This window comes from Maylandia zebra, linkage group LG9 (assembly GCF_041146795.1).
Source record: "Maylandia zebra isolate NMK-2024a linkage group LG9, Mzebra_GT3a, whole genome shotgun sequence".
NCBI classification, from domain to species: domain Eukaryota; kingdom Metazoa; phylum Chordata; class Actinopteri; order Cichliformes; family Cichlidae; genus Maylandia; species Maylandia zebra.
In genome coordinates this window covers 36,214,169-36,239,168 of record NC_135175.1, presented here as the reverse complement: position 1 = coordinate 36,239,168, position 25,000 = coordinate 36,214,169, and the positions used below count along the sequence as shown (strand labels likewise).

At 46.0% G+C, this 25,000-nt stretch overlaps 3 protein-coding genes and 1 long non-coding RNA gene across 12 annotated transcripts in view; 2 read left to right on the top strand and 2 right to left on the bottom strand.

Moving 5' to 3' along the window:
* The window catches only part of lg9h18orf63 (linkage group 9 C18orf63 homolog), a 20,477-nt gene extending 940 nt beyond the window's left edge, over nt 1–19,537 (bottom strand). The window contains exons 1-14 of one of the 9 annotated variants that reach the window (XM_004572881.3): nt 19,446–19,537; nt 18,929–19,049; nt 17,577–17,712; nt 17,293–17,371; nt 12,983–13,072; nt 12,764–12,875; nt 12,036–12,077; nt 11,879–11,955; nt 11,504–11,616; nt 10,269–10,365; nt 9,311–9,396; nt 8,896–9,082; nt 2,886–3,749; nt 2,548–2,631 (exon numbers count right to left, since the gene is read on the bottom strand). In XM_004572881.3, coding sequence (XP_004572938.1) covers nt 2,548–2,631; nt 2,886–3,749; nt 8,896–9,082; nt 9,311–9,396; nt 10,269–10,365; nt 11,504–11,616; nt 11,879–11,955; nt 12,036–12,077; nt 12,764–12,875; nt 12,983–13,072; nt 17,293–17,371; nt 17,577–17,712; nt 18,929–18,998 — 2,037 coding nt within the window. In that variant the 5' untranslated portion in view covers nt 18,999–19,049; nt 19,446–19,537. Of the gene's footprint in view, nt 1–2,547; nt 2,632–2,885; nt 3,750–8,895; nt 9,083–9,310; nt 9,397–10,268; nt 10,366–11,503; nt 11,617–11,878; nt 11,956–12,035; nt 12,078–12,763; nt 12,876–12,982; nt 13,073–17,292; nt 17,372–17,576; nt 17,713–18,340; nt 18,475–18,903; nt 19,050–19,414 lie in introns of those variants that run through there. The other 8 variants (XM_004572882.5, XM_024803677.2, XM_024803681.2 and 5 more) reach the window with 8 other exon arrangements.
* The window catches only part of cidea (cell death inducing DFFA like effector a), a 281,200-nt gene that overhangs the window by 108,487 nt on the left and 147,713 nt on the right, over nt 1–25,000 (bottom strand). The window lies entirely within an intron of this gene.
* Nucleotides 10,360–11,623, top strand: LOC143420445 (uncharacterized). The gene is made up of 3 exons (XR_013100274.1): nt 10,360–10,498; nt 10,858–11,340; nt 11,445–11,623. It is a non-coding gene; the product is annotated as an uncharacterized LOC143420445 (long non-coding RNA).
* The window catches only part of cyb5a (cytochrome b5 type A (microsomal)), a 9,705-nt gene continuing 4,369 nt past the window's right edge, over nt 19,665–25,000 (top strand). Inside the window, exon 1 of the mRNA XM_004572877.6 lies at nt 19,665–19,801. Within this exon, the coding sequence (XP_004572934.1) occupies nt 19,667–19,801 (135 nt within the window). The 5' untranslated portion in view covers nt 19,665–19,666. The remainder of the gene's footprint in view (nt 19,802–25,000) is intronic.

Genomic DNA, 25,000 nt, shown 5'->3' with positions numbered 1-25,000 from the left:
GGATCTGTCTGAGGTCACACACGTGTCACTAATAAGGTCATCTCTGACAAACTAACCAACAAACTGCGACTGCAAAGTGGCGTATTGTGCCGTGTGCTATGAACGACGCACGCTGTTTGAAAATTTAATTCTAAAATTACAAAACAAGAAATCATCCAGTTATTTATTTCTGCTTCTCAGCAGTGAAGCCGGTAATCTCTGTGTGCCGGGTCTACAACAGGCCCTCCCCCTGGTAGCACAGGCCGGAACCCCCGACCCAGGAGGCGACGGCCTCAGCCGCGTCGTATCGATGTGGAGTAGCTGCACTCTGGACCTCACCCTATCCCTACGGCAGAGACCATCCACCTTCCAGAAAAAGCCCATTTCAGCCACTTGTATCCACAACCTCCTCCTAACACTGTTAAGATCAGGCTGAGACTCTAGGGTGTTTCTCAGCTATGATGCGCCACCTGGTGGCAGATGGCTGCATAACATTTAGGACAGTAATTTACCAGCATTGGGCATCAACTAAAATTTGATTAGTAAGTCTGACACCGACCAGTGACACAGTAACGATTGTCAGAACACTAATGATGTCATTTACTGGGCTAGTCAGCCTGCACACAGAGTAGATCTATTCCCATTTTAATGGTTTAAAACCATTTGGCAACCACAGGGTGCGAGGAACAGCTGGGAGAGGGTCGAGTGCTGAACCTTCGTGGTGATTGCTTTGGTCACTAGCAGGTCAGTCGTTCATGATTTTGTTAAATCTTCAGTTAAACATCAGAATATATGATCAGTGATTTTCTCATGCACACGAGCTCACGTCAGACTGTTTCAGTCTTACAGAGATCTCGGAGCAGTTACTGTTTGAGCAAACGTTTATGTTTCCACATGAATAAAACCATGAGCATTCTATTGTGCTTCTACTGAGCTGGCGTGATCCTTTTTTATGCCAATGTTTGGATTTTGCTTTGTAAAGAAGTGAAGCAGAAAACAGCAAGGACTACAAACATGGAAGAAAAACCCACAAAACCTCAAAAATTGTGCGTTTCATTCAACAACTCACTGCCTCTTCATCACCTCATCATCACACGTTCATCCCCAGAAAAGTTCAAACTCACAAAAGTTAGATGGAGGGAAGAGGGCACTGATGTGCAGCTCTGTCCTTAAGATCAACACATCTGAAACTGTGTGTGTCCCAGCAGATCTGAACACCAATAAAACCCTCTCACTCCCCATGGAAAGAGCACAGATCAGATTGATGATCTAATCTAACAGTGTGACCGTGTGCTAAGGCTGAAATATCTTCAGATACTATGAAACATTGATCACTGAAGCCTCTGGACTGGATTTTAAACTGAGTCCAGACTGAAAACAGGTTCAAATGTGTGAAAATGCCCCCGTGCTGGTGTAACGGAGCTGTTTTTGTGAACAATGTGCTGGCAGTGTGTAAATAAGAGTGAAAATGTAAGCGGCGTATTGTTCCTGAAAACTTGCAGGTTGGGGCTGTAAAACTGATGAATGTTGTTATTAATGTGCTCGGCGCCCTCCGGGCTCCCACCTCCTCCTGCCCATTCATCACTTTAACAGTCCTCGCCCTCCCGTGAAGCAGCGTTGCTGAGGAAACTGAGGCAGACAGTGCAGGATGCCGTGTTTGCTATTCATCACGCCAACGTACTTTAATACATCACAGTAATGTGCACGGTCCTCCTCAAGGATGTTTATGAGGAAGCTGAAGCTGTACATACAGTACAAGTGGAAATTCATCAGCCTCCTCTTCCTCGCCCTGCAGCTTCATAAACAGCACAGACAGAGGCTGCGAGGTCAGTTAGACGGCAAACTTTACCAGCCCAACATGCCGATGTACGGCAGACAGACCGGAGAAGCAGCTCCAGCTTTAAAACACATGGAGGGCGGTCCAAAACTGGAGCTCACACGTCTGTGGGCACATTAACCTCACAGCAGGTAAAACTAGCATTAGCACAGTTCACAGGTCCACCTATCTCACCATCCAGCTGTCAATCAGCGAAGACACGCCCCCTGACAATGCAAACTTTGAACCATAAGCTGTTATGATGGGGAAAGTAGCTAAACTAGTTAACTGGTTTGTGTTAAACAAGTAGAGGTAGGTAGACACCACCCATGTTTATGTGAGGTAAAATTTGTGTTTTTCTGAATGGAGTCTGGTAGAGAACAGCAAGTAGGTGAAATGCTAAAGCTGTTGTAAATATAGAGTCCACTCCAACCCAAACCGATTGTTGTCGTGTGTAAAATCTGCTCCGGCTTTAGTTTCTGTGCTGGTCTGATGACAGCTTTAAGACTGTGAAGTCTCCTCCACACAGCCCCAACAAATCAAACACCACTAAGAAGAAGACGCTAATTGTTTGTGCTTCACACTTCCCCAATAACAAGAAACGTTTGTATCCAGCTTGTTGTTAACTGGTCACATGTGAGGGTTTGTTCTCATGTTTCAGCTCATGTGTGCACTGGTGAGAAGGTCAGAAAAGAAGGAGAAAGTAAAAACAGAGAAATGGAAATGAGGAAACAGGAAGTTCATCTTCTGACCTGATTGGTTTTGACCATATTCTCCACGTCCACGTCTCCAACTGCGGCTCTGGATTTCTTCGTCTTTAGGTCAAAAGAAACTCTCTGAAACATCAAAGAAGCACAGCAACAGGTGCGTGAGGAAACACCTGTGAGTTCAGTGGAGGGGTGGGGCCTAAAGGTCACACATCACACAGATGTTTGTGGCTTTTTTGTTGGGATCCTCTGAAAGGCGAGAGGTTCAGTGCTGTTTGTCTGTGAGCCAATCAGCAGAATTACTCAAACTCTACTTGAAATTCATCTTCTGTAGGCTCTTTAAAAAAGTGACACCACCATGGTATTTATTCAGGAAGACTCACCTTCGTGCTGCGTTTGGAGGTTTCATTGTTTGAGGTTTCAGAGGACGTCTGTGTTTCATCTCTGCAGCCAGTGACAGCGTCACTTTCAGAGCTGACCTTCAGGGTGGTTTTGGAGCCGGTCTTGATCTCCGGCTTTGGAGGGATGATAATCCTCGGTTTAAACTTTGTTACAGGACTGAGGCTGGAGACGCGCTTGATGTTAGCCGGAGGCGGGTGAGCAGCCGCAGTGCTGCGGCTGAAGTGAGGGATGATGGGCAAAGGAAGAACTGGGGGGGGAGCAGCTGATAAAGAAGAAAGGCGAGGAGCAGTGGCGGGAATCTCCTTCCTATAGGAAGGCACCGTCACCCTCGCTGACCCTTCCACAGCTCCACCCAGCTGCTTCTGATTTTGGGGACGCAGCAGGGAAATGGTGACGCGGTGCGATGGACGCTTGAAGACTGGAACAAGTTTGGGAGAAGGGTTCAATGCCGCTTCAGACAAGGGAGTTGAGGAGGAGGAGTGGGAAGAGATGAAGGAGGAAGCAGGCTGGAAGACTGGGAGAGAAGAGCAGGAGGTGGAGGAGGAGGAGGAGCAGGAAGGTTGTGATTCTTGATCTGAGGAGTCAGAAGAGGAAAAAGCAGCATGTGAGGAGGAGATGGAGGAAGACGGAGGCCAGTCTCTGCCTCCACACCCCTGACTTTGTGTCAGTCTCCCGCTGAAGCCACGTCCTTTGTCCAGAAGCTCCTGAGCTCCTTCCTGCTGGGACAGAGGGGTCCAGGCTGAAGGCTGCAGAGGCTGGGGTGGAGGAGGGGGTGGAGGAAGCTGGGTGAGGACCGGCCTGATGGAGCAGGAGGTGGTCAGGTTGATTTCCAAACCATTCAACATCTGAGGAAGAAGAGGAGACCTCAGTGAAGTGGAATAATCAAAATGTTGGACTGGGAAATGTGTTAATGTTTGAAATATCGAATTAGGTTGATAATGACAGAAATGATCCAATTACAAAAATGGTTCTTCATAGTAAGTGTTGCTGCAGATTTAACATCTTAACACCCCTGATGAAGTCACACCCAAACCTCCATCCTGTTCTCAAATATGAAATTTCAAAGTTCTCAAGCAGCAGAGATGAAGATCTCATTCTCAGTCACTCATACCAGCTTTCAATCTAACAGTCACACCCCGATGAACCAACCCGGAACCACCTGGGGATGAGATGGACGCATGTATGGTTAAATGGGTGGAGGGATGGATGGATGGTTAAATGGGTGGAGAGATGGATGGATGGTTAAATGGGTGGATGGAGGGATGGATGGATGGTTAAATGGATGGAGGGATGGATGGATGGTTAAATGGGTGGATGGAGGGATGGATGGATGGATGGATGGATGGATGGATGGTTAAATGGGTGGATGGAGGGATGGATGGATGGATGGATGGTTAAATGGATGGAGGGATGGATGTATGGTTAAATGGATGGAGGGATGGATGGATGGTTAAATGGGTGGAGGGATGGATGGATGGTTAAATGGGTGGATGGAGGGATGGATGGTTAAATGGATGGAGGGATGGATGGATGGTTAAATGGGTGGATGGAGGGATGGATGGTTAAATGGGTGGATGGAGGGATGGATGGATGGATGGATGGATGGTTAAATGGGTGGAGGGATGGATGGATGGTTAAATGGGTGGAGGGATGGATGGATGGTTAAATGGGTGGATGGAGGGATGGATGGATGGTTAAAAGGATGGAGGGATGGATGGATGGTTAAATGGGTGGATGGATGGATGGATGGTTAAATGGATGGAGGGATGGATGGATGGTTAAATGGATGGAGGGATGGTTAAAAGGATGGAGGGATGGATGGATGGTTAAATGGGTGGATGGAGGGATGGATGGATGGATGGTTAAATGGGTGGATGGAGGGATGGATGGATGGATGGTTAAATGGATGGAGGGATGGATGGATGGTTAAATGGATGGAGGGATGGATGGATGGTTAAATGGGTGGATGGAGGGATGGATGGTTAAATGGGTGGATGGAGGGATGGATGGATGGATGGATGGTTAAATGGGTGGAGGGATGGATGGATGGTTAAATGGGTGGAGGGATGGATGGATGGTTAAATGGGTGGATGGAGGGATGGATGGATGGTTAAAAGGATGGAGGGATGGATGGATGGTTAAATGGGTGGATGGATGGTTAAATGGGTGGATGGAGGGATGGATGGATGGATGGATGGATGGTTAAATGGATGGAGGGATGGTTAAATGGATGGAGGGATGGATGGATGGTTAAATGGGTGGAGGGATGGATGGATGGATGGTTAAATGGGTGGATGGAGGGATGGATGGATGGTTAAATGGATGGAGGGATGGATGGATGGTTAAATGGGTGGATGGAGGGATGGATGGATGGATGGATGGTTAAATGGATGGAGGGATGGATGGATGGTTAAATGGGTGGAGGGATGGATGGATGGTTAAATGGATGGATGGATGGAGGGATGGATGGGTGGATGGATGGATGTATGGTTAAATGGGTGGAGGGATGGATGGATGGGTGGATGGATGGATGGATGGATGGAGGGATGTATGGTTAAATGTGGATGGAGGGATGGATGGATGGTTAAATGGATGGAGGGATGGATGGATGGTTAAATGGGTGGATGGAGGGATGGATGGATGGATGGTTAAATGGGTGGATGGAGGGATGGATGGATGGATGGTTAAATGGATGGAGGGATGGATGGATGGTTAAATGGATGGATGGATGGAGGGATGGATGGATGGGTGGATGGATGGATGGATGTATGGTTAAATGGGTGGAGGGATGGATGGATGGAGGGATGGGTGGGTGGATGGATGGATGGATGGATGGAGGGATGTATGGTTAAATGGGTGGATGGAGGGATGGGTGGGTGGATGGATGGATGGATGGATGGATGGATGGAGGGATGGATGGTTAAATGGGTGGATGGAGGGATGGAGGGATGGATGTATGGTTAAATGGATGGAGGGATGGATGGAGGGATGGATGGTTAAATGGGTGGAGGGATGGGTGGGTGCTGGTCAGGAGAAACCTTTCTAAAGGTGAATAAACGATCCTTTTGAGCGTCAGTTCCAGCCTCGGCTCAGCCTACAGATGGGATCAGTGGTCTTATACATGGAAATAAGAAGCAGCATAAATATTTCAGTTCACCCTGTGAGCGCTGAATCGATCGCTCGCACAGCTGCAGCCTGTGAATAAGAATCATCTGCAGGACAAAATGAGAAATAACTTTAATCCCACCTGCTTTATTGCACTTTATCCCTTCATCTATTGACTTGTGTGAAAGGAAAGAGCTGTGCAGAAAACACATTTATTCAAGCTTAAAGGCAGATATGCTACCTGTTGTACTCCTGTGCATGAAAGGTTTTTCGGGGAGGATTAAAAAATGTTGATTTTTATTTAAAGAAAGTCTTTTAAAAAGATGATGAAACACTTTCTAACTGCTTCGTTACAACAAGGCCTTGGAACGGTGGTTAACAGGTCGAGTTATCTTCTTCCTCTGCAAAGAAAATACATCATTTCTTTGTTCAGGGACACAAAGCCGAACCTTTCAATGGCTGCTGAGTGAAAGCACATTTCTTATATTATATGAGACCTCTGGACTTTTCTTTCTCCTTCTCTCTGACATCTGTATCATGAAAATTTATTCGCAGGATCCGGAGAGACGCTGTTCTCCTCCTCTTTCTCCTCAGCGCTCATAAAACTGCCTGTGGAGAGTTTACAAGGTGGGAACGCTCAGAAATCACTGCTTTGCCCACACCAACACTCACACCTGCTCGCCAGGCCATGAAAGAAAGATCTGTGAGGTATACTCTGTTTGGAACACCAGGCTGTCCGAGCTGCTTCAAGTCCTCGTGGCTCAGATTTAACAAGGAGCTGGAAACGTTCCTCAGAGCTTTTGGTCCACGCTGACTCGACAGCATCATGTTGGTGCAGATTTACCGCCCGCATCCATGAGAATGTGAATTCCATCACATCCCGGAGCTGTGACAGGACTGAGATCTGTGGAGACCGTGTGAGGGCAGTGAACTCAGGTTCACGTTTGAGATGCTCTGAGCTCTGACACATGGAGCATTATCCTGATGGAAGAAGCATCACAAGATGGTTCACATGATGAGCAGCAACACTCAGGTTAGCTGTGGGGTTTAAATGATGCTCAGATGGTACCAAGGGTCCCAAAGTGTGCTCAAAACGTATCCCGCACACCATCAGGAGGATGAACTGCTGATAAAGGCAGGATGAGTCCATGCTTTCATGGGGTTTACACTAGAGATGGACCGATCCGATATTACGTATCGGTCCGATACTGACCTAAATTACTGGATCGGATATCGGAGAGAAATAAAAAATGTAATCCGATCCATTAAATATTACGAAAGCACCTCACAAAACTTGTGACATGGCGTAACTCAGCTCAGAACCGTAGCACGTCTGAGAAGTATGCGTCACATGATAGAGCGGCTGTGGCGTGCGAGACCTGTCGGCGGTCTGGTGGAGCATTTGGAGCCTCGCTACCAACCCTGCATTTCATCTCCGAGGAAGTTTTCCCAGAGAGAAGTGAAGCAAGTGTGTAAGTTCACCTCTGAATGTTTGTAAAGCATTCCAGCCTAAGGCTTAACAACTAATCTCTCTCCCTCTCCTGCTGCTACTTCAATCATGAAACTGATCAGCTGATCTGCTTTTCTGTGGCGAGTCTGTCTCTCTGGTTTGTTTTTGGCCCACTTTGCACCAGAAAGAGGAAACCAGCGGCTGAACAACAGCAGCACGTTTAAGCTTGATCAGCTGTTGGTAGAATTTATTTAATATTACTTTCTACTCGAAGATCTTTTTCTAGCTGACGGCTGTAATTGTGCAGGGGCGGATCTAGCAAAGTTTAGCCAGGGGGGCCGATAGGGCATGAACAGGGAAAAGGGGGCACAAAGACATACTTTTCTTTCTTATTCTCATTTAAAATGTCGAGCTTTTAATAAATAATTATCTGAATCTGATGTAAAACGAATAGAAGTCGATTACTGTATATAGTAACTGTTAAGTCTAATATACCCCAGTAAGCTATAGTACTTTTTCCATCTGTGCAGTCTGCAGTTCTGTAGAAGAAAGAGGTTGAATCTATTTAATTATTGTGGAAAAATAATTGATTTCTGTGCTTTTTTTTTACATGTGCATTAAATTAAAGTTGATCATGTCGATTAAGCATCACGAGGCGGAGGCTGGGGGTGGTTCCCTTTTTTATTTTGCTGGGAGTTTGCAACCCCATTAGTTTGGTTGCGTAATATTTCTGCTAAGTGCTCTTTAAACTAGCAGAATAGGGAGGATGGTGCAGGTTTAAGTTTATTAGATTGATCAGTATTATTATAAATATTTTGGGAGCAGTGTATTTTACATACAGGTTTAACAGAATAGCAGCAAGATATTAAAAAAACAGTTTTATTGGTTAAAAACACTATATCGGATTCATATCGGTATCGGCAGATATCCAAATGTATGATATCGGTATCGGACATAAAAAAGTGGCATCGTGCCATCTCTACATCTGGATTTCTCCAGATACTCTCCTGTATACTTTGGTTGTAATGACTAGTTACTTGAGTTACTGCTGCCATTCTAATGTGACCTCTGATTTCTCCCAGAGAACCAGAGCTCACTGGATAGTTCCTCATTTTCATACCATCCTCGGTAAAGCCCAGACATGGTTCACAGGAAAATCCCAGCAACCACGCCATGCTCATGGTTGGTTTGTGCTACAGCCAGTGCCTACATGCACTGAGTTGTGATATTTCCACTGAAAAGCAGGTGACCAGATGTAGCTTACAAATGTTATTACTGACGTCAGTTTGGATGCAGCAGGGCCAGAAAGTGCTGCACCTACAAGCTGAACAGCTCACGGCTGACCGCCACACGACAGAGCCACGAAGCGTTTGCAGCACAGTGAGATTATCCTCGTAACACACATCTATACACAGTGTGTGTGTGTGTGTGTGTACCTGTAAAGATCCAGCGCTGCTCAGCCGGACTGCACGGTAACAGGGCTGTCTGCTCAGATGTGCAGGGAAGCCACACACAGTCTTCAGTGTGTGCCTGACGTCAGACAGGAAGCCGCCCAGCGCCCCCTGCAGGTCGACCCGAGGACAACGCTGCACCGGCTGCAGGCGGATGCAGCTCAGAGGGTAGCTGCTCAGGACAGAGGTGAAAACTTTATCAGATTTGAGATTTTCCTTCTCACTGCAGAGCAGCGATGGTTCATGCTGCTGCTCTGTCCTTGTTGGTAGTAAAACACGAGGCTCATCTTTACTCCTGCATGTAACTCTGAGTATATCGTACTGTTCATCTCTACCTGCCATCTGACAAACACTGTAACAACACTGATTTAAATGTGGTTTAATGCGGCTCTGAGGATACCTGAAGAGTATCTCTCCCAGCAGCCTGAAGTAGACGCTGCAGTACAGCACCTCATCCTCTGCCAGCTCAGGCAGTCTGTAGCCATACTGGAAAACACAGAAACAGATCAAACTTCGTGTCTGCTCCTCAGCATCAGACATGAAGCTCCTGCAGTTTATTCAAACTGTGATATATCCCATCGTACTGATACTGTTGCTCAGAGCTGGTCAAGGAACAAAAACCTGCGTTTGCATTTAGACTGGGACGCTTGCAGTGTCGTAGTAAAGCTGATTTAGTTGGGTTTTTAACTTTATTTAAAAAGCAGTAGGTAATTTGCATCTCCTGATGGAACTGTGATGGCTCAAACACTGCTGAGAAACATCATCAAAAAGAACTTGGAGCCACCTTTATGAACCCTGTAAATATTCCCAGTATGAAGTTAAAGGTTGGAGAGCTCATACTCAGACTGTGGACTGTAATTAACAGTCTCAGACTCACTGCAGAAAACCCGCAAAAACTGGAACTGTGCTGTTTTTCAGGGTGGAGCAAAGGAGCACATGCAGAGGGTTGGTGTGATGAGGAGGATGTGCGGGGTAAGGTGGACATAAATATCTGTCATTTAATGCTTTATCTACTTTGGTTTAGTAAGCCAGACCATTTATAATGTGCTCGTCTGCAACACAATAATTTATTCAGAAGTCCCAAATTTCTTTGGAGCGTGTTCTGGTCCAAGCAGGTCTTTATGTGAGCAGAACTCTGACTCCAGCAGAGCGGTCTGTGCACCTTTCAGCACTACTGTCATTCCCCTCCATGTTTCTAAAGCTTTTCTGCTTCCTGCCTCAGAGTAACCTCACATTCAGTCTGAGTCACGTTGCCATGCCAGCCTCATGTGCTCCACAGGAGATCTGTCCACTCAGCTCCTGGGTTTAAGAAGAGGCTGAGACCGTGTGTGTGTGTGTGTGTGTGTGTGTGTGTGTACCATGCGGTTCCAGTGCTTCTGCAGGTCTCTGTAGCTCCTGAACGGTCCATGCTTGGGCAGCTGGCGGCTGATGAAGATGATCTGACCTTTCTTCATGCTAGCAAAGAGACATAAACCAGCCTGTCAATGAACACTGCAGCCGTCAGAGCCCAGCTGTGATCACACAGAGCTGCAGCTCCACCTGCTGCTCACAGCCAGGATAACACCCACTAACGTTACAGCACCCACAGGTGAAGAGAACGACCGTGACACTAACAGCACACACTGATCTGCTGACTACAGTCAGGTAATCACGGCCTTTAAAATGACGCCCACGTTACATCTGAGTGTGATTAGAAAGTAAAAGCCGTGAGCACGACACCTCAGCGTTGCTGTGTGACCACACACCCACCCTACACCTGCTGCACATACACACTCTCCTGTTTATGTGACTCACATTTCGCTCCATGTAAGTGAAGCTGCGTCTCACTGTGAGCTCATCTGTACCTCGGGACAATCACAACCTAACGTGGCTGCGAGCCGGCAGCTCACAGGTTTGTTGTTTGTTAAACAAGCTGATAAAGATCTGTTTTTCTGTTCACACCCTCAGCTTCTCCTGCCAGAGCCCAGAGGTGGTCCATCCTCCGACAGCTCAGCTGTTCGGGCAGAATGAGGGCGCGGCATTCATCAGCTGGTTCTAAAGTTGTGGCAATCTCTGAGAGACCAATCAGAGGCCATCTCACGTGGCGCCTACGGTAAACAGAAACTGCTGTAACCTGCTGTGCAGGCAGAAGAAGCTGCTGCAAAGATAAACGATCGTACGGCGTCAGTCAGACCAGCTGTGAACGTCCCTCAGTCTGAGAGCTTCTGCTGCCAGGAGAAGCTGACACTAACGTCACCAAGACAGCTCTAAAGGCCTCCAGAACCAGCGATCTGCAAACAGGCGGCGAGACTGTCGGTTGGACGGTGTGAAAGCATCTCATTAGCTGATGGAGGCGAGGAGGTACGAGCTGAGGACGTGGAGACGCTCACCAGCGTGACGACCTCTCTGACGACATGAAGGATGTCTTCACAAATGTTCCCTTACCCTCTGGTTTGACCCAAAAACGATGATATAAAAGTCTGTGCACGGTTCTGTGATACTATCTTTGAAGAGCAGGAGTTTAATGAGGTCACATTTCATCCAAATCTTTACAGTGATGAGCAGCGGCTGTTCGGTGCTGCCTGAGTTTGTCCAGCAGGTGGCGTCATCGTACCTGGGCAGGACGTGACACCACACGGCTCCTGCGGTGGAGGCCAGGTCGACGACGAAGTCAGGGTCACTGCATAACCTGTGGAGCACCAGCGGGGGCAGGTCGAAGTCCCCCAGCTGAAACACAAACATCCTGCTTCAGTCTCATTTTTCCTCCTTAACAGCACTTCTGTGAAGGAAGACTTGACCTGAGCATTTTATTCTTCTTTAATAAACTTTAACTCAAACTAAGTTGAAGTGTGAGTTTAAATCGCAGCAGTGAGGGTCAAGTTAAAACGTTCAGTGGTTTTTATAAAAGCCACAGAGGCAGCAAACCTCGGTCTGTTCAGCTCGCCATGTTACTCACGACATTTACATAAAGGTGTTCTTGTTGTCTTACGGTGGTCAGGGGCAGTCGGACAGCGCTGGCCTCAATGCTGAAACACATGTGGGCCTCAGTGACACTCAGCTCCACGCCTAACACACACACACACACAGTAATGTTTAATGTGTCACTGTGTGCAGGTCACTGGGAGGAGGTAAAGGGTGAAACTTACTGACAGCGTTGAGCCTCCCGCTCTCAGTCAGGAAGTCTTTTCCTGGAAACAAACAGAGAGGACAGAGCTCGTCACTGCACGGACTCTCATGTGTGCGAGCTGCAGTTTGACAGGAAACAAAAGGATCACACTTTGCTCGCCTCTATCACAATAACACATGGCAGATATTTGATGAGTTGAACCACAGCAGTACGGTTCAGTCTCAGGTGGTGATGAGCAAAGACTAACACGTGTTATTCAGCAGCTGTTACAACATGCTGCTTTTGCTTCAGTCAGATCTGTGCGCTCCATCATTTCTCTCTGACTTCAAACTCTTTGTTTTATTCAGACTCGTGGAAGGTGAACGTTTGTGTCACTTCAGCCTTGGGCTGCAAACGTGCTGAGTGACAGCAGCGAATACATTGAGGCCAGGTTGTACAAATAACGGCTCGTTTTCCCGGCTCTGCAGGAGACCTGGGCCTGTTTGCATTGGGAGGTGTCAACACCGATAATCACGTCAAGATTATCTCGCTGTCATGACGAGTGATAAGTGAACACTGTGACTGAAATGGATCAAATCAGAAGGGGCCAGAACCAGAACTACACCATGTTGGTGCAACCTGGAAAATGAACCTGATGTGGGACAGTTCATTCTCTCAAAGCCCCATTAGAGATGCAACCTTATCAAACGAGACTGCACTCGCCCAAATTAAACAAGAACAAATCAAGTTGTTCCACACGTGTCGCACCTGAGACGAGGAAGAGACCGACTTTGTTCCAGCTGGGGGACAGTCTGCTGATTAGAGAGTAGGACAGGCAACGCTGGAGGTCCCCTGGAAGCACAGACTGAGGAGAGCCCAGCTACACACACACAGATTACATTTTCATCAAGTACAACAGAGAAAGAACAGCAGGAATAAACATGAACAGTGTCAGTTATGGGACTTCACCCAGGTCTCCAGTCCCACCTGCAGACGGTGTCTGTGTCCAAACACCTGGAGGATGCCGTTCTGTAAGAACGAGGTCTGCAGGAACAGGACAGTGAGGGTGAGGTGGTGCTAGAAAAAAACAGTTTGTCAGTAAAAAAGAAGCCTGGAAGTAACAGAAGTCCCCCGAGGAGGCGGGCTTATGGCAGACTTCTGTAAACCAGCCAGTTCCTCCCTTTGGGTGGGATTTCTGCCCTGGGAGTAGGAGCGATGGGAAGGTGGTGTGTGAGATGGAGAGGTGGGCGTGTGTGTACTGAGACGTTCCAGCCCTCACCTACGGCCATGAGGTCATGACTGCAGGTGTGACGCAGGGATGCAGAGCAGCTCCACTCCAGAGCTGAACTGCTGCTTCTTCAGCTGTTACTGGTCCCAAAGGAGCTGCAGCTCATATTAAAGACCTTTGTAGTGTCCAGCAGGGGGCGACTCCTCTGCTCAAACTGTTTTCTGATGAGTTTATGGTCTCTGTCTACAGTCAGATTTTACTCAGTACGGCACAGGGAGCTTAATTTGATCAGTAAAATCAGTGACAGCAGGGTTACGTTGCTCAGCGACAGTTCAAGTCCTCAGCTTGAGACGTTCAGACCTGAGTTCACAAACTAGCCTGTGTTGTTTTATTGGGGTATTTTCATGCAGGTTATGGACAGAATAACACAAATACAAGCTCCGCCCTGAAATATGAATCTCCTGCACGTCTTAATGAAAATATTCATACAAAACATTTTTCATGACTTCATTGAATATATTCAAGTTACTGAATTAAATATTCTGGTTGGACGTTTTTTCACATTTGACTGATTTCATGTCCTTGGGATTTATTTCCCTGCGTACCGGCCCTCACCGTCAGCCAATCAGAACATGAGTTGTCTGAAAAGGGTGGGTAGCCTTAGAGGAGCTGCACCAAAGCCCCTCTTTTAGATAAAGAAGGATTATTTCTGACCTTTGATTCATGCAAAGCTACTCTAGTCAAGTCCAGAATTAAAACATGGAGTAGAGCAGCTCGACTTTAACAGAAACCGAGTTAAAGTGTCATTACTGTTTATTATTTATGATCTACAGTCAGTGAAGCAAGGAGAGCAGAGCGTGAGGCAAGTGTTTATCTTAGCCTGGAACAATCTACGGGTCTGTGTGTCTCAGTGAGGACCGCGCTGAGCTGCTGACTGTGGACAGCTCCCACTGTCACAGTGGGACAGAGCTTTAGGGGCCTGAGTGAGGGTCTCAGGCCTCCGGTTACAACCAGGGTCTGCACGAGCGTCCTCACAAAGACAGCACTTTACCGCTCTGTGTGTGTGTGTGTGTGTGTGTGTGTGTGTGTGTGTGTGTGTGTGTGCAGCCATACCAGGAATGTCTGGAATTCAGAACAACTATTTAGGTTGCGTGTCACTGCCTGGGAGGTGTCGGCACGCAATCGTGTATGTGAGCCACGCACAGAGTGAAAAAGCAAAGAAGGAGACGAGCAGCTGTAACAGTGCTGTCTGTCAGGCATCAGCGTTTCAATCTAATAGATGTGCACGTTCCAACCACAACACTGAGTTTCTCCTGTTTTCTGCTTTTACCATCCACCAGGTCAACAGCGACCCGTCGCTGCTTTTGCAACATGTTTCACATCAGAGGTCTTCTGTTAAAAGCTGCGGGTGTGAAATGTTGCACAGGAAACAGCAACAAGTAAACTGTGTGTCACAGCGTCGAGCAGACCTGTGTGCTACAGGAAACTCTGCTAATAATCACGCACAAGGTAAGAATACGACGTCCAATCGTTAACGGTGAGTGGACGAGATAAGGGCACATCGCGCAGTCTTTGGCAGGCTGAAGACCGGCTGACGTCATGTGCACTCACGTGCACGTGGGGAAGCTGAGGCTGCAGAGCATCTCTGAGAGCTCGGCTCTGGTGTCACTTTTCCTCGATTGTGTCATTTTGTTAAAGAAAACAGGGCTGATTGGCTGAAGCTGAGCAGCTGTTATCTGTCAGTCACATCTCCTGATTGGCTGCTGCTCTGAGAAACACTCATCACTGCGAGCAGGAGGGACAAATCACATCTGTCAGGACTGATTACTATCTGCTCTGAGAGTGAGTGCCTTTGTTGTGTGTGTGTGTGTGTGTGTGTGTGTGTGTGTGTGTGTGTGTGTGTGTGTGTGTGTGTGTGTGTGTGTGTGTGTGTGTGTAAAGGCCTGTAGCGTGTGTGCGGGCTAAGGTGGCGTGCAGAGCCTGATATGTGCGTGCGGCGTTGAAGCAGCTAACAGAGTCGACTCGTGCAGTCTGTCGAGTTTACGGAGTCAAAATCTATAAAACAGTCAGAAACCTGAAGCTCCCAAAGCTACACCCGCACAAAAACATCACGCACACGCCAAAGGAAACAAAACAACCACTGCTGCTTTTAAAAGAGCTGAGAAACAGCTTCTGCTACATCAAGTCAAACTTCTTTTTTTTTTTTTTTGTTTTTTGGCCTGTCCCGTTTGGCTCTTTTGCATCAGAATTGTTGTCTAAAGGCAAAGAAAGATGCCCAACAGATTTACTTTACCAAATTGACCATCCCAGCCTTGCCGTAATGGTCCATTTGAGTCACCTTTTATTGTTTATTTTATTTTCACTTACTGAATACGGGACAGACTTGACTGGGGGAAAGAAGGGGAGAAAGAAAGAGGGGAAGAGAAACAGCTGAGAAGAGGGACGGGGGAGAAGGGCAAAAGACAAAAACCATCAGAACGGGCAGAGAAAAAAAAATGCATATATCAATCACCTGGATCACCTGCTGAGAAAGAAAAAAGAAAACAAGCAGAAGAGAACAAGAGTAATAGAATAAACAACATCACAATGATATATGGGAATATGACAGTAAATACTAAATATTAAACATTATTGTGCAGCACATAAGATCAACAGCACACAGTGTGCTTTGAGGTAGGAGCCAAAAAGGGTGTAGTTTGTGGGTGTGATCACCCGTGTGTACACCTGTGAGCATGGACGCGCTTGTTTTTAAAAGGTTCCTTCATGTAATGATCTGCTAGAGGGTGTGGGGGGGCCACAGCCCCGTCCTCCAGGGCATGAAGCAGGTGTGGAGGAGATCAAAACTCCAGACATCCAGAGGCCCCCAGAACACAAGAGACCAAGGAAGACCAACAAAGGGGCAGCTGGTTAGATTGAAGTCAAACTTCAATCTAACCAGCAAAGACATCGTAGCACCGCAGCTGACCAGAGGAGCGGCTGAAGCTTCACACATAGAAACGACATCAGGAGCTCTGACATAAAAGCAGGAAGTCCCTTTCTTGACCCTGAGCCCCTCCCAACAGGCCAAACTCCTCACAGTCATTTTAATGCTGAGCCCAGAGGCTCATATCTGCGATCTGTTTTGGTCCAAAACCCACAGCTCGTGGTCACAGGTGCCCGTGGAACAGCAGGTATACCCACAGATATGCTTTCACACTCAGCTCTGCATCACTGCATCAATCCCTCTCCCCCTCCACCCTTTCCAGCTGAGAAAAGGGTGGAGTTACAGTTACACCAGTGCGAGCTGGTGGTCGAGCCTCGATGAAGCCACAGAACCACATCATAAGGAAAAAGCAGAGACATTGATCCTGAGCCCATCGAACCCTCCACCAAGAAATTCATCCAGAAATAAGATCAGTTCAACCCTGGAGGGGTCCAAACACCAATAACCAGTCTGCCTTGTGAAGCAAAGTCTGCGGTTGTAGACGGACTGGACAGCGTCCACCAGGGGACACCTGACCTTCTTACCACTTGTCAGCCAGCCAACCCAACGCTGTCGTTCTGTCATCCTGGCTCGAGCTGAACTAACAGTGAGTTTTACAGAGAAGCAAAAGCACACATGAAGGAAAGCAGTGTGTTTACTCTATAAACCCAGTCTATCGTCTTTTCAGTGCTTTGGGGCTCAAATTTTAACTGAAATTAAAACCTGTTTAACTCTCTCACTCAACACCATCAGGAGTGCCGGCTTCCTCTTTAACACGGGGAATGCAGTAGCCAGGATTTACCAATCAGCCGCAGTCCACCTTAAATGAGCTCAGGCTCAGAGAAAGCACAAGCTACTGTGGATCATTGTAGTGTTTTTAACTTCAAATAAGTGAAATTTATATTATAACTTTTCAGCTAATTACACTATGCAACATTTTCTTAATAATGGCATTTGTGCACTTTCATAAGGGAAACGACAGCAATAAGTGTCTCAGTGTTAGTTTGATATGGCAAACTGACATCAGGGTTTAAAGGTGGATGCTTAAAAGTGTAGGAGTGCGTGTGCATGTGTGCATGTGTGTGTGTGCGTGTGTGTGTTCCTTACAGCTATGACCACTGTGATATCAGCAAAGGAGTCCAGAGCAGGAGCAGCGAGAAGATCAGAGAACAGCAGAACCAGCTCCCTGTGAGAACACACATTCAATGTTATTTACACGTGTGCATCATTTAAGGTTCTACTGGCTCATCAGTGCCTGAACACCTGCGTCACACTTGTCCTCCCTCATCAGATGTGCATAAATGAACCTTTCACATGTTTAAATTAACTTTCAGCTCTGGTTGTTTGCTGTGGTGTGACACTAACGGTGGCCTGTCCTCTGCACCGTTCACCTGCAGGTCCTGATCTGTTTGCTCCTCAGCTCCTCGCCCTCATCCTGCAGAGTCAGGGTGACGCAGACCAGCTGCTTTGGGTCAGGAAGACTGAGGAAATACAGGGACTGGTGGCTGCTGCTCATCCTGCACACTGCTGACACAGGGAAATGACCAGGGTTAGCATCAAAGGGTCATAACATGAGTTCAAAGAGCTTCTGTGAGGTTCATAAGACACAACCAGACAAAATATACTTTAGATAAGCCGACAGTAACTGATTCTCACTCCAAATATGACCAAACAGACACGTTTTAGGTTTTGAAATGACAGTTCTGTCAACGTAATGATCTATTAAGTCCTTTAATTTATATTTACTTGTCAAAAGTTCCTACACAGAAGAAAAATGCTCAGATAGAAAATTTTATAATCTCCAAAAAACTGTTGGATAAAAAAATTGAAGGTAATAGAAGAGGATATAATTATAATTTAAATAAATAATAATAAATAATAGCTTAATGTTGATCCATATTTATAGTTTGAGCTTGAATTACTTAAAATCACCCTTATAAGCACTTAAAAACTCACTGCAAACACAATAATCATTTTTAAACATTAAGCTGAAGTTTTAAATCAGTCTCTGTCACATTTTTGTGCCTCTGACCTGAAAACTATAAAAGCTAATGCTATCGATAGGCTAGTAGCAGCTAACGCTAAGTTAGAGCTGAGCTTTTTTTTAAAGAATTGTTTTAATTTTAAATTTAAAGTTAATATCTCAGTCACTAACCTTGTTCTAATGCTTACACTACACCAAAATGAAACTTATCTTCTGTTGGAAATAGTTTTGTTAGAAAGAAGCATTTCAAAAAGCGTAAATACAAGATATAAGGTTAGCAAAACTCTCTTTAACAGTAGTCAAAGATGGGTGAGGGAAGAAGAGGAACTCTCACTCTCCTTCGTTTAGTGAAATAAATCTTTTCTATTGAAGATGGGGTGCCGTTTATATGTGTATGTTTACAAGCTGCATATTAATAACTATTTAATAAAATGCATGTTAACGACTCCTTAACAGAACAAGTGGAGCATGATGCCTGATTAATGTTTAGTCTGATTTAACTTTTTTTTTTTGCTGCATAGTGATGAGTTGTATTAATAGAAGAACTTTGAGTTCGGGTTCGCGTGTTTTCCCGCCGTAGAGCCGCTCCAGTATCAGTCTAAATTTTCTACTCTGAATGCCAATTTATGACATAACATTAACCAAGTTATGCAGGTCAAATGGGATTTGCGACTACAACCGGATGTCCGGCTGCCCGCTGAAACGCTCAGATTAGGAAAAAAAAATCTCAGTACGTGGGCTACGTGAGAAGACCCGAACCGTTGCGTGAGAAGTGAGTTTCCTTGACAGCCGATGAACTCCGGCGAACTTTGCCCTCGTCCTCGCCCATAGTCTCACTGATGATTGGCACGGGAAGAGCCAATCACAGACGACCATTATCCTGGAGGAGGGAAGGAAAAGCCAATAGCATATTAGGAGAGCGGTGGGGAGGGCGGTCTCCGCCAGTGTGTCAGGAACTTTGAGACACCATCATAAAGCAACCAGTAATAACTACGAGCACAACGGAAATTACAAAGCAGTATTTCATAATAAAAGCACAATGCAGCATAATAATGATAATAATAACGACATAAATAAATAAAACGCATAGGTTTAGTACACCAGCATATTTGCAATGAAATATATAAGCTATAGATATCAGGGCACTTATTTGAGGAATCATTTGAAGCATTATGTTACTTAACTTTAATGTTATTTTGTAAAGGTTATGAAAATAAAATACTTCAACTTTTTGCTGATAACTACCATTCTTTCTGAAGAAGTCCGTTTCACTAACCGGAGAAGGCTTTTATTTTGGAGGCAGCAGCAGGAGGCGACACTGAGCTCAGGTGAATTCAGCAGCTGGGGTTTGCTCAACGCTGGAAGTTAGCGTGGACTCTCTCTGGGGTAAATGTCGGTGTGTTTTTGTGGACTCACTGTCTTGACACCCTCGCTGCGATTATATAACCTCGGACAGGCTGCTCAGCCCTCAGAACTCGCTCGCACAGCGTCGCACAGATGGGTGAAGAGAAGAAAAGCTCCGAGGCAGTGAAATACTACAGACTGGCAGAGATAGAGAAGCAGAACTCCTTCAAATCGACGTGGATCATCATCCACAACAAAGTCTACGATGTGACCAAGTTTCTGGAGGAGGTGAGCTCGGTGTCTGGGTGGTGAGGGTGGTGGGAGTGCGGCGGTATTATGTGTGTGTGGAAATCAGCCAAAACAGGAAATGAGGAAACTAGACACCCTGAACTGAGAGGGAGAAAAATCCAACCAAACCGCTTTTGGATGCATCCTTAGCAGCTTGTAGTTTCACAGTACAGACTGGAGCCTTCTCAGAATCGCAGGGGTCCCAGGAAGGGCCCCAGAGGAACCCGGCCAACTTAAACAATAAGTCAAAGGTCAGATGGGAAGTATCCGAATCAGGGCAGGTGTCTCCGCTACAACGGAGACCGGATTTGTTTGGGTTTTGTGGTCTATGGAAGCCCAGAAATACCAAAAGACTCTGGACATAGATGGATAGGATTATTGATTAGAAACTGGATGTCTGTGTTCAGTGGGACTGTCAGGCTGAACGAGTCAATCCTGGATTTTTCATTTTTAAACTGATCGTGTTTTATTGGGAAATTGTCAAAAATGTAATTGATCTTCAACAGTTTCAATTTCTGATCAAAAACGATTTAGTGACAATAAATGATGGTATTGATCTTTGCATTGATTAAAAGCCTTTAAACTGGCCAGACACCAGCTTCACTGACCAATGCCTGTCTGTACCTAATGTTTGCTGATGTTGGGACATTTAGTGATGATTTCTTTGTTTCACTGGAACAAAAATGGGAATAAAACAACAAAAACATATTTCATAATAATAAAAAATATAATAAAATAATGTATGTAAAATTTTAATTAAAACATTTTGGCAGATTTACATTTTTAAACATTAAACTATAAACCTGAAAGGACTTTTTTTCCCAGTTGATCAATATATGGCTCAGGGGTTTGGGAAGCATATCTGTAACCGGAAGGTTGCCGGTTCGATACCTGGGCTCTCTGTCCTGGTCGTTGTGTCCTTGGGCAAGACACTTTACCCTACTTGCCTACTGGTGTTGGCCAGAGGGGCCGATGGTGCGATATGGCAGCCTGGCTTCTGTCAGTCTGCCCCAGAGCAGCTGTGGCTACAACTGTAGCTGCCTCCACCAGTGTGTGAATGTGAGAGTGAATGAATAGTGGCATTGTAAAGCGCTTTATAAATCCAATCCATTATTATTATTATTAGAATTTTCTGTTCCGATTGTTGAGCTGACTGATTTTGATTAAGTTAAGGTGAAGTTACTCTGGGTACCTGCAACATTTAAATAAAAGTTTTAGACCAGTTTAGTAGTGTTAGAGAGATGACCCTGTATGCAGCACATGGCAACAGTGGGAAGGAAGAACTTCCTTTTAACAGGAAGAAACTTCCAACCAGGCTCAGGCAGGTTTGGCCTCTTTGAACATATGAATGAATAAATGCGTCCGACTGCCTCTGATTGGTCTAGAAAAGGTGTGATGGTTGATATAATGAAGTGGTACCTGGCCGTCTGTGTGCAGGTTTATTGCAGGTTTAACGTGCTGCTCTGAAGCACAGAGCGATCTAAGGCCGTAAACATGGATCGTTTCAGTTTGCATGCAGCAAATGTGACTGCTGCACACAAAGCGTCAGCCCCACGACCCTTCACCTCCACCTCCGCTCAGCTTTACACCGTCCCTCTGCTTTCAGATATCGTCAGGCTTCAGTTTTCTGCTGATTCACTGGATGAACTCTGCCACAGTTTGCTCTCTGGCTTTGTGCTGCAGACTCTGGTGAATCATTGGCAGGCTGCAGTGATGCAGCTATGGGGGGGCTGGGTTTATAACATGTGACTACACAAAGAGAGATAACTGGCTCTGACTCACTTCAGATCTAAACCAGATGTGTTTTCATTGTTAATTTAATCCTGGAGACGTCAGCATATGTGAGGAATTGTTCAATTAAAGATGAACAGCAGGAAGTTTTTGATCCAAATCAGAAATATCCAGGAAACTGGATCCACTGGTGGAAGTGTTCACACCCTTTACATGCAGATATAAGCACTGGATAGCAGAGCTGATTGGAGTTGATGAGGTGAGCATCAGTTACATGCTGCACAGCTGTCCATGTTTGCTTTGAATGATGAGACAATGAGCATGCCCCGGGTGGTCCCTCTTTTTACTTCCTGCAGACTTATGAGGTTTTGTGGTCACATGACAGCTAGTCACATGATGTTAATGATTTGGACATGTAACAGTGTAGAGACTAAAGGTCTAGGGACCAGTCTGCAACCATCTGCCAACCTCAGGTCACTGGGAGAAAATGATTATTCTCCAACTGGTTGGCCAGAGGGTGCTGGCAGACCTGAAGGCCAGACATTGACTGCCTGGAAACTACTGGTTGCTAGGGAAAAAATGTATTCACCAACCACTTACTTGTGATTTCTTTGGTCGCTAGGCTTGCAGACTGCTGTGTCACCTGTAATGTAACAGACGCTGCATCTGGAAACATGACAAACAAACCCTTTGAAACATGGCGGCCGCAGCACTGCGGTGGAGCTTTTACTTTGACAGTAAACGTTCTCAACTTCCAGTTTGTGTCACAGTTTCAGGTTTCAGCAGCGCTCAGCGAGAAGTTAGCCAGTGTTAGCAGAGAAGTCAGTGTCTTCCATGCAAGCTACGGGCAAATGTGACAATCGGCTCACAACCAAAACAATCATCAGCCAGAGAAAGCCAGCTCACGCTTTGTTCTGAGGATCAATAAAAAGCCCAAAAGTGGCTAACTTCCAAACCCTAACAGCCAGCTAGCTAACCTGAGTGTGTTTCCTCTCTTATTAAAAACAATCTCCCCTGAAGTCATTTATTTTTTATTTTTATGGGGAGTTTCCTCCGTTCATTGATGTTAGCGATTAGCAGACTAAGCTAACGTTAGCTAGCGCTAGTCCATGTTGGTGACTAGAACAAAGGAGGCTTCATATCCTCAGGATCTGGTTTTAAATACTGCAAAAGTACAATAATTTATACAATTGAAAGTTTTACCGTAACAAAGCTAACTGCTGCTAATCATTAAGGACTGATCTGTGAATATTGTGTCCATCATTTCATGGGTTGTGGTTAGAAGTCTATTGATTAGCAAATGTCTTCACAAAGGTCAGATTAGTGAGTCACAGTGTTACGCAGAGGCCGCGGTGAGGGAAACATCAGACTTCACTCTATCTTAACTGAAGTAATTGTTTTATTGTCTCTTGCCGACATCATGCACAAATACTCTAAAGACCACGCCTTCTCAATACAGACTGGCCTATAAAAGAGCTGCAATTGAGGCAGGTCTCCTCTTTACTGGGGAAACAAGATGGCCACCACAGAGGGAACCTGCAGAACACTTTGTTACATGAATGCTTCCCAACACACAGGTTTTTCCTTTTAATTATCCATTACTCATCCCTGGGTAATTAGAGGGATGAGTAATGGCTTCAACTGGTTATAAACTGTTACAATTAATATGAATTTTGTTTTTGGTTTTGTGTGAAGAAAATCTTAAACTGTAAATCAACTAAACCTGTCAGACAAATACAGGGAAACATTTAATACAAGACCCAGATGTGCACTCTAATGTGCACTCTAATGCCTGCTACAAAACTGAAGTACTTCTCTTTGGACCCAAAAAGACTAAATATCAGTAATCAGCTCAAACTGGTCCAACTAGAAACTACGGACCAGGCCAGAACCTTAGGTGTAATAATGAGAGCTGAACCTCCAGGGCCACATCAAAGTAATAACAACGTCAGCCTTCTGTCACCTGAGGAACGTTTCTAGGATTAAAGGACTGATGACACATCACCTAGAGAAACTCATCCAGGCATTTATCGCCTTGATTACTGTAACAGACAACTGCAGCTGATCCAGAACGCTGCTGCTCGTGTTCTCACTAGAACCAAGAAAACAGAGCACATTACTCCAGTTCTAAAGTCATTGCACTGGCTCCCTGTAGCTCACAGAATAGACTTTATTAGTTTATAAATCTTTGAATGGGTTAGCACCAGAGTGCATTAGAGATCTGCTGTCATGGATCAGTCGGGTCCTCCAGCTCTCGTTTACTGACCGTCCCCAGAACCAGAACTAAACCTGGCGAAGCAGGAGATGCTCCTCACATCTGGAACTATCAGGAGCATGCAAAGCTCTTTTAAGTGTAAAATTAAAACTTACTTATTCAGACTTGCTTATGAGTAACTGATCCTGTTATGGCTCTCTACCTGTTTGTTTTAATTTTCATACAAATGATTTTCTTGGTTATTGGTTTATTACAAATGCTTTCTTTTATCACTTTAATCACGTAATAATAGTGGATTTATATAGCGCTTTTCAAGGCACCCAAAGCGCTTTACAATACCACTATTCAGTCACTCTCACATTCACACACTGGTGGAGGCTACGGTTGTAGCCACAGCTGCTCTGGGGCAGACTGACATAAGCCAGGCTGCCATATCGCGCCATTGGCCCCCACCAGTAGGCGGTAGGGTAAAATGTCTTGCCCAAGGACACAACAACCAGGACAGAGAGCTCGGGGATCGAACCAGCGACCTTCCGGTTACAGATACGCTTCCCAACCCCCTGAGCCACGGTCGCCCCTAAAGCACTTTGAATTGCCTGGTGCTGAAAGTGTGCTATACAAATAAAGTTGCCTTGCTTGGTTATGACTAACAGCCTGGCCCTCGGGCTGCTCGGCTCCTCCCTGGTCACAGCTTATCTGAATGAATGGCGTCTCCTTGTACAGAGTTCAGGGTGTGTTGGCCAACAGTCAGCGAACAGATCGAGGCCTCTCGACTCGTCTCGCTGCTCCGGTTCACTCAGAGTTCAAAGACATGCTCAGCAGCGATTTCTGGATCCAGCTGTTTTATAGCAGCTGTCCAGAGGTGAGCCGAGTGCCGTGGTTCACTGCAGGTCAGAGCGAACCTGTGAATCATTCATTAATGAGACGCAGGTAAAGACAAAGAGGCGATGGGGAGGACGGTCCAATCACAGGCCGCGGGCGAGTCTCAGTCCATGTCGACGTCTGGTCCCAAACGTAACTCATGTGTAGAGAGGTTTACAGCGTGTCATCAGCTGTGGTCCTGTAAGGCGCCCCGACAGAGGCGAGCTGCACGTCATGTCTGCCATGTTTCCCCAGCCTGCATGTGGGCAGCCTGATTGCACCATGCAGCGCTGAAACTGGCTCTGCAGCTGCAGCGGCGTGACTGACTCACAGCCTCTGCGACTGTGACGGCTTCTCGTGGCAGAGAGGGACACGCACGCCTCTGTTTGATG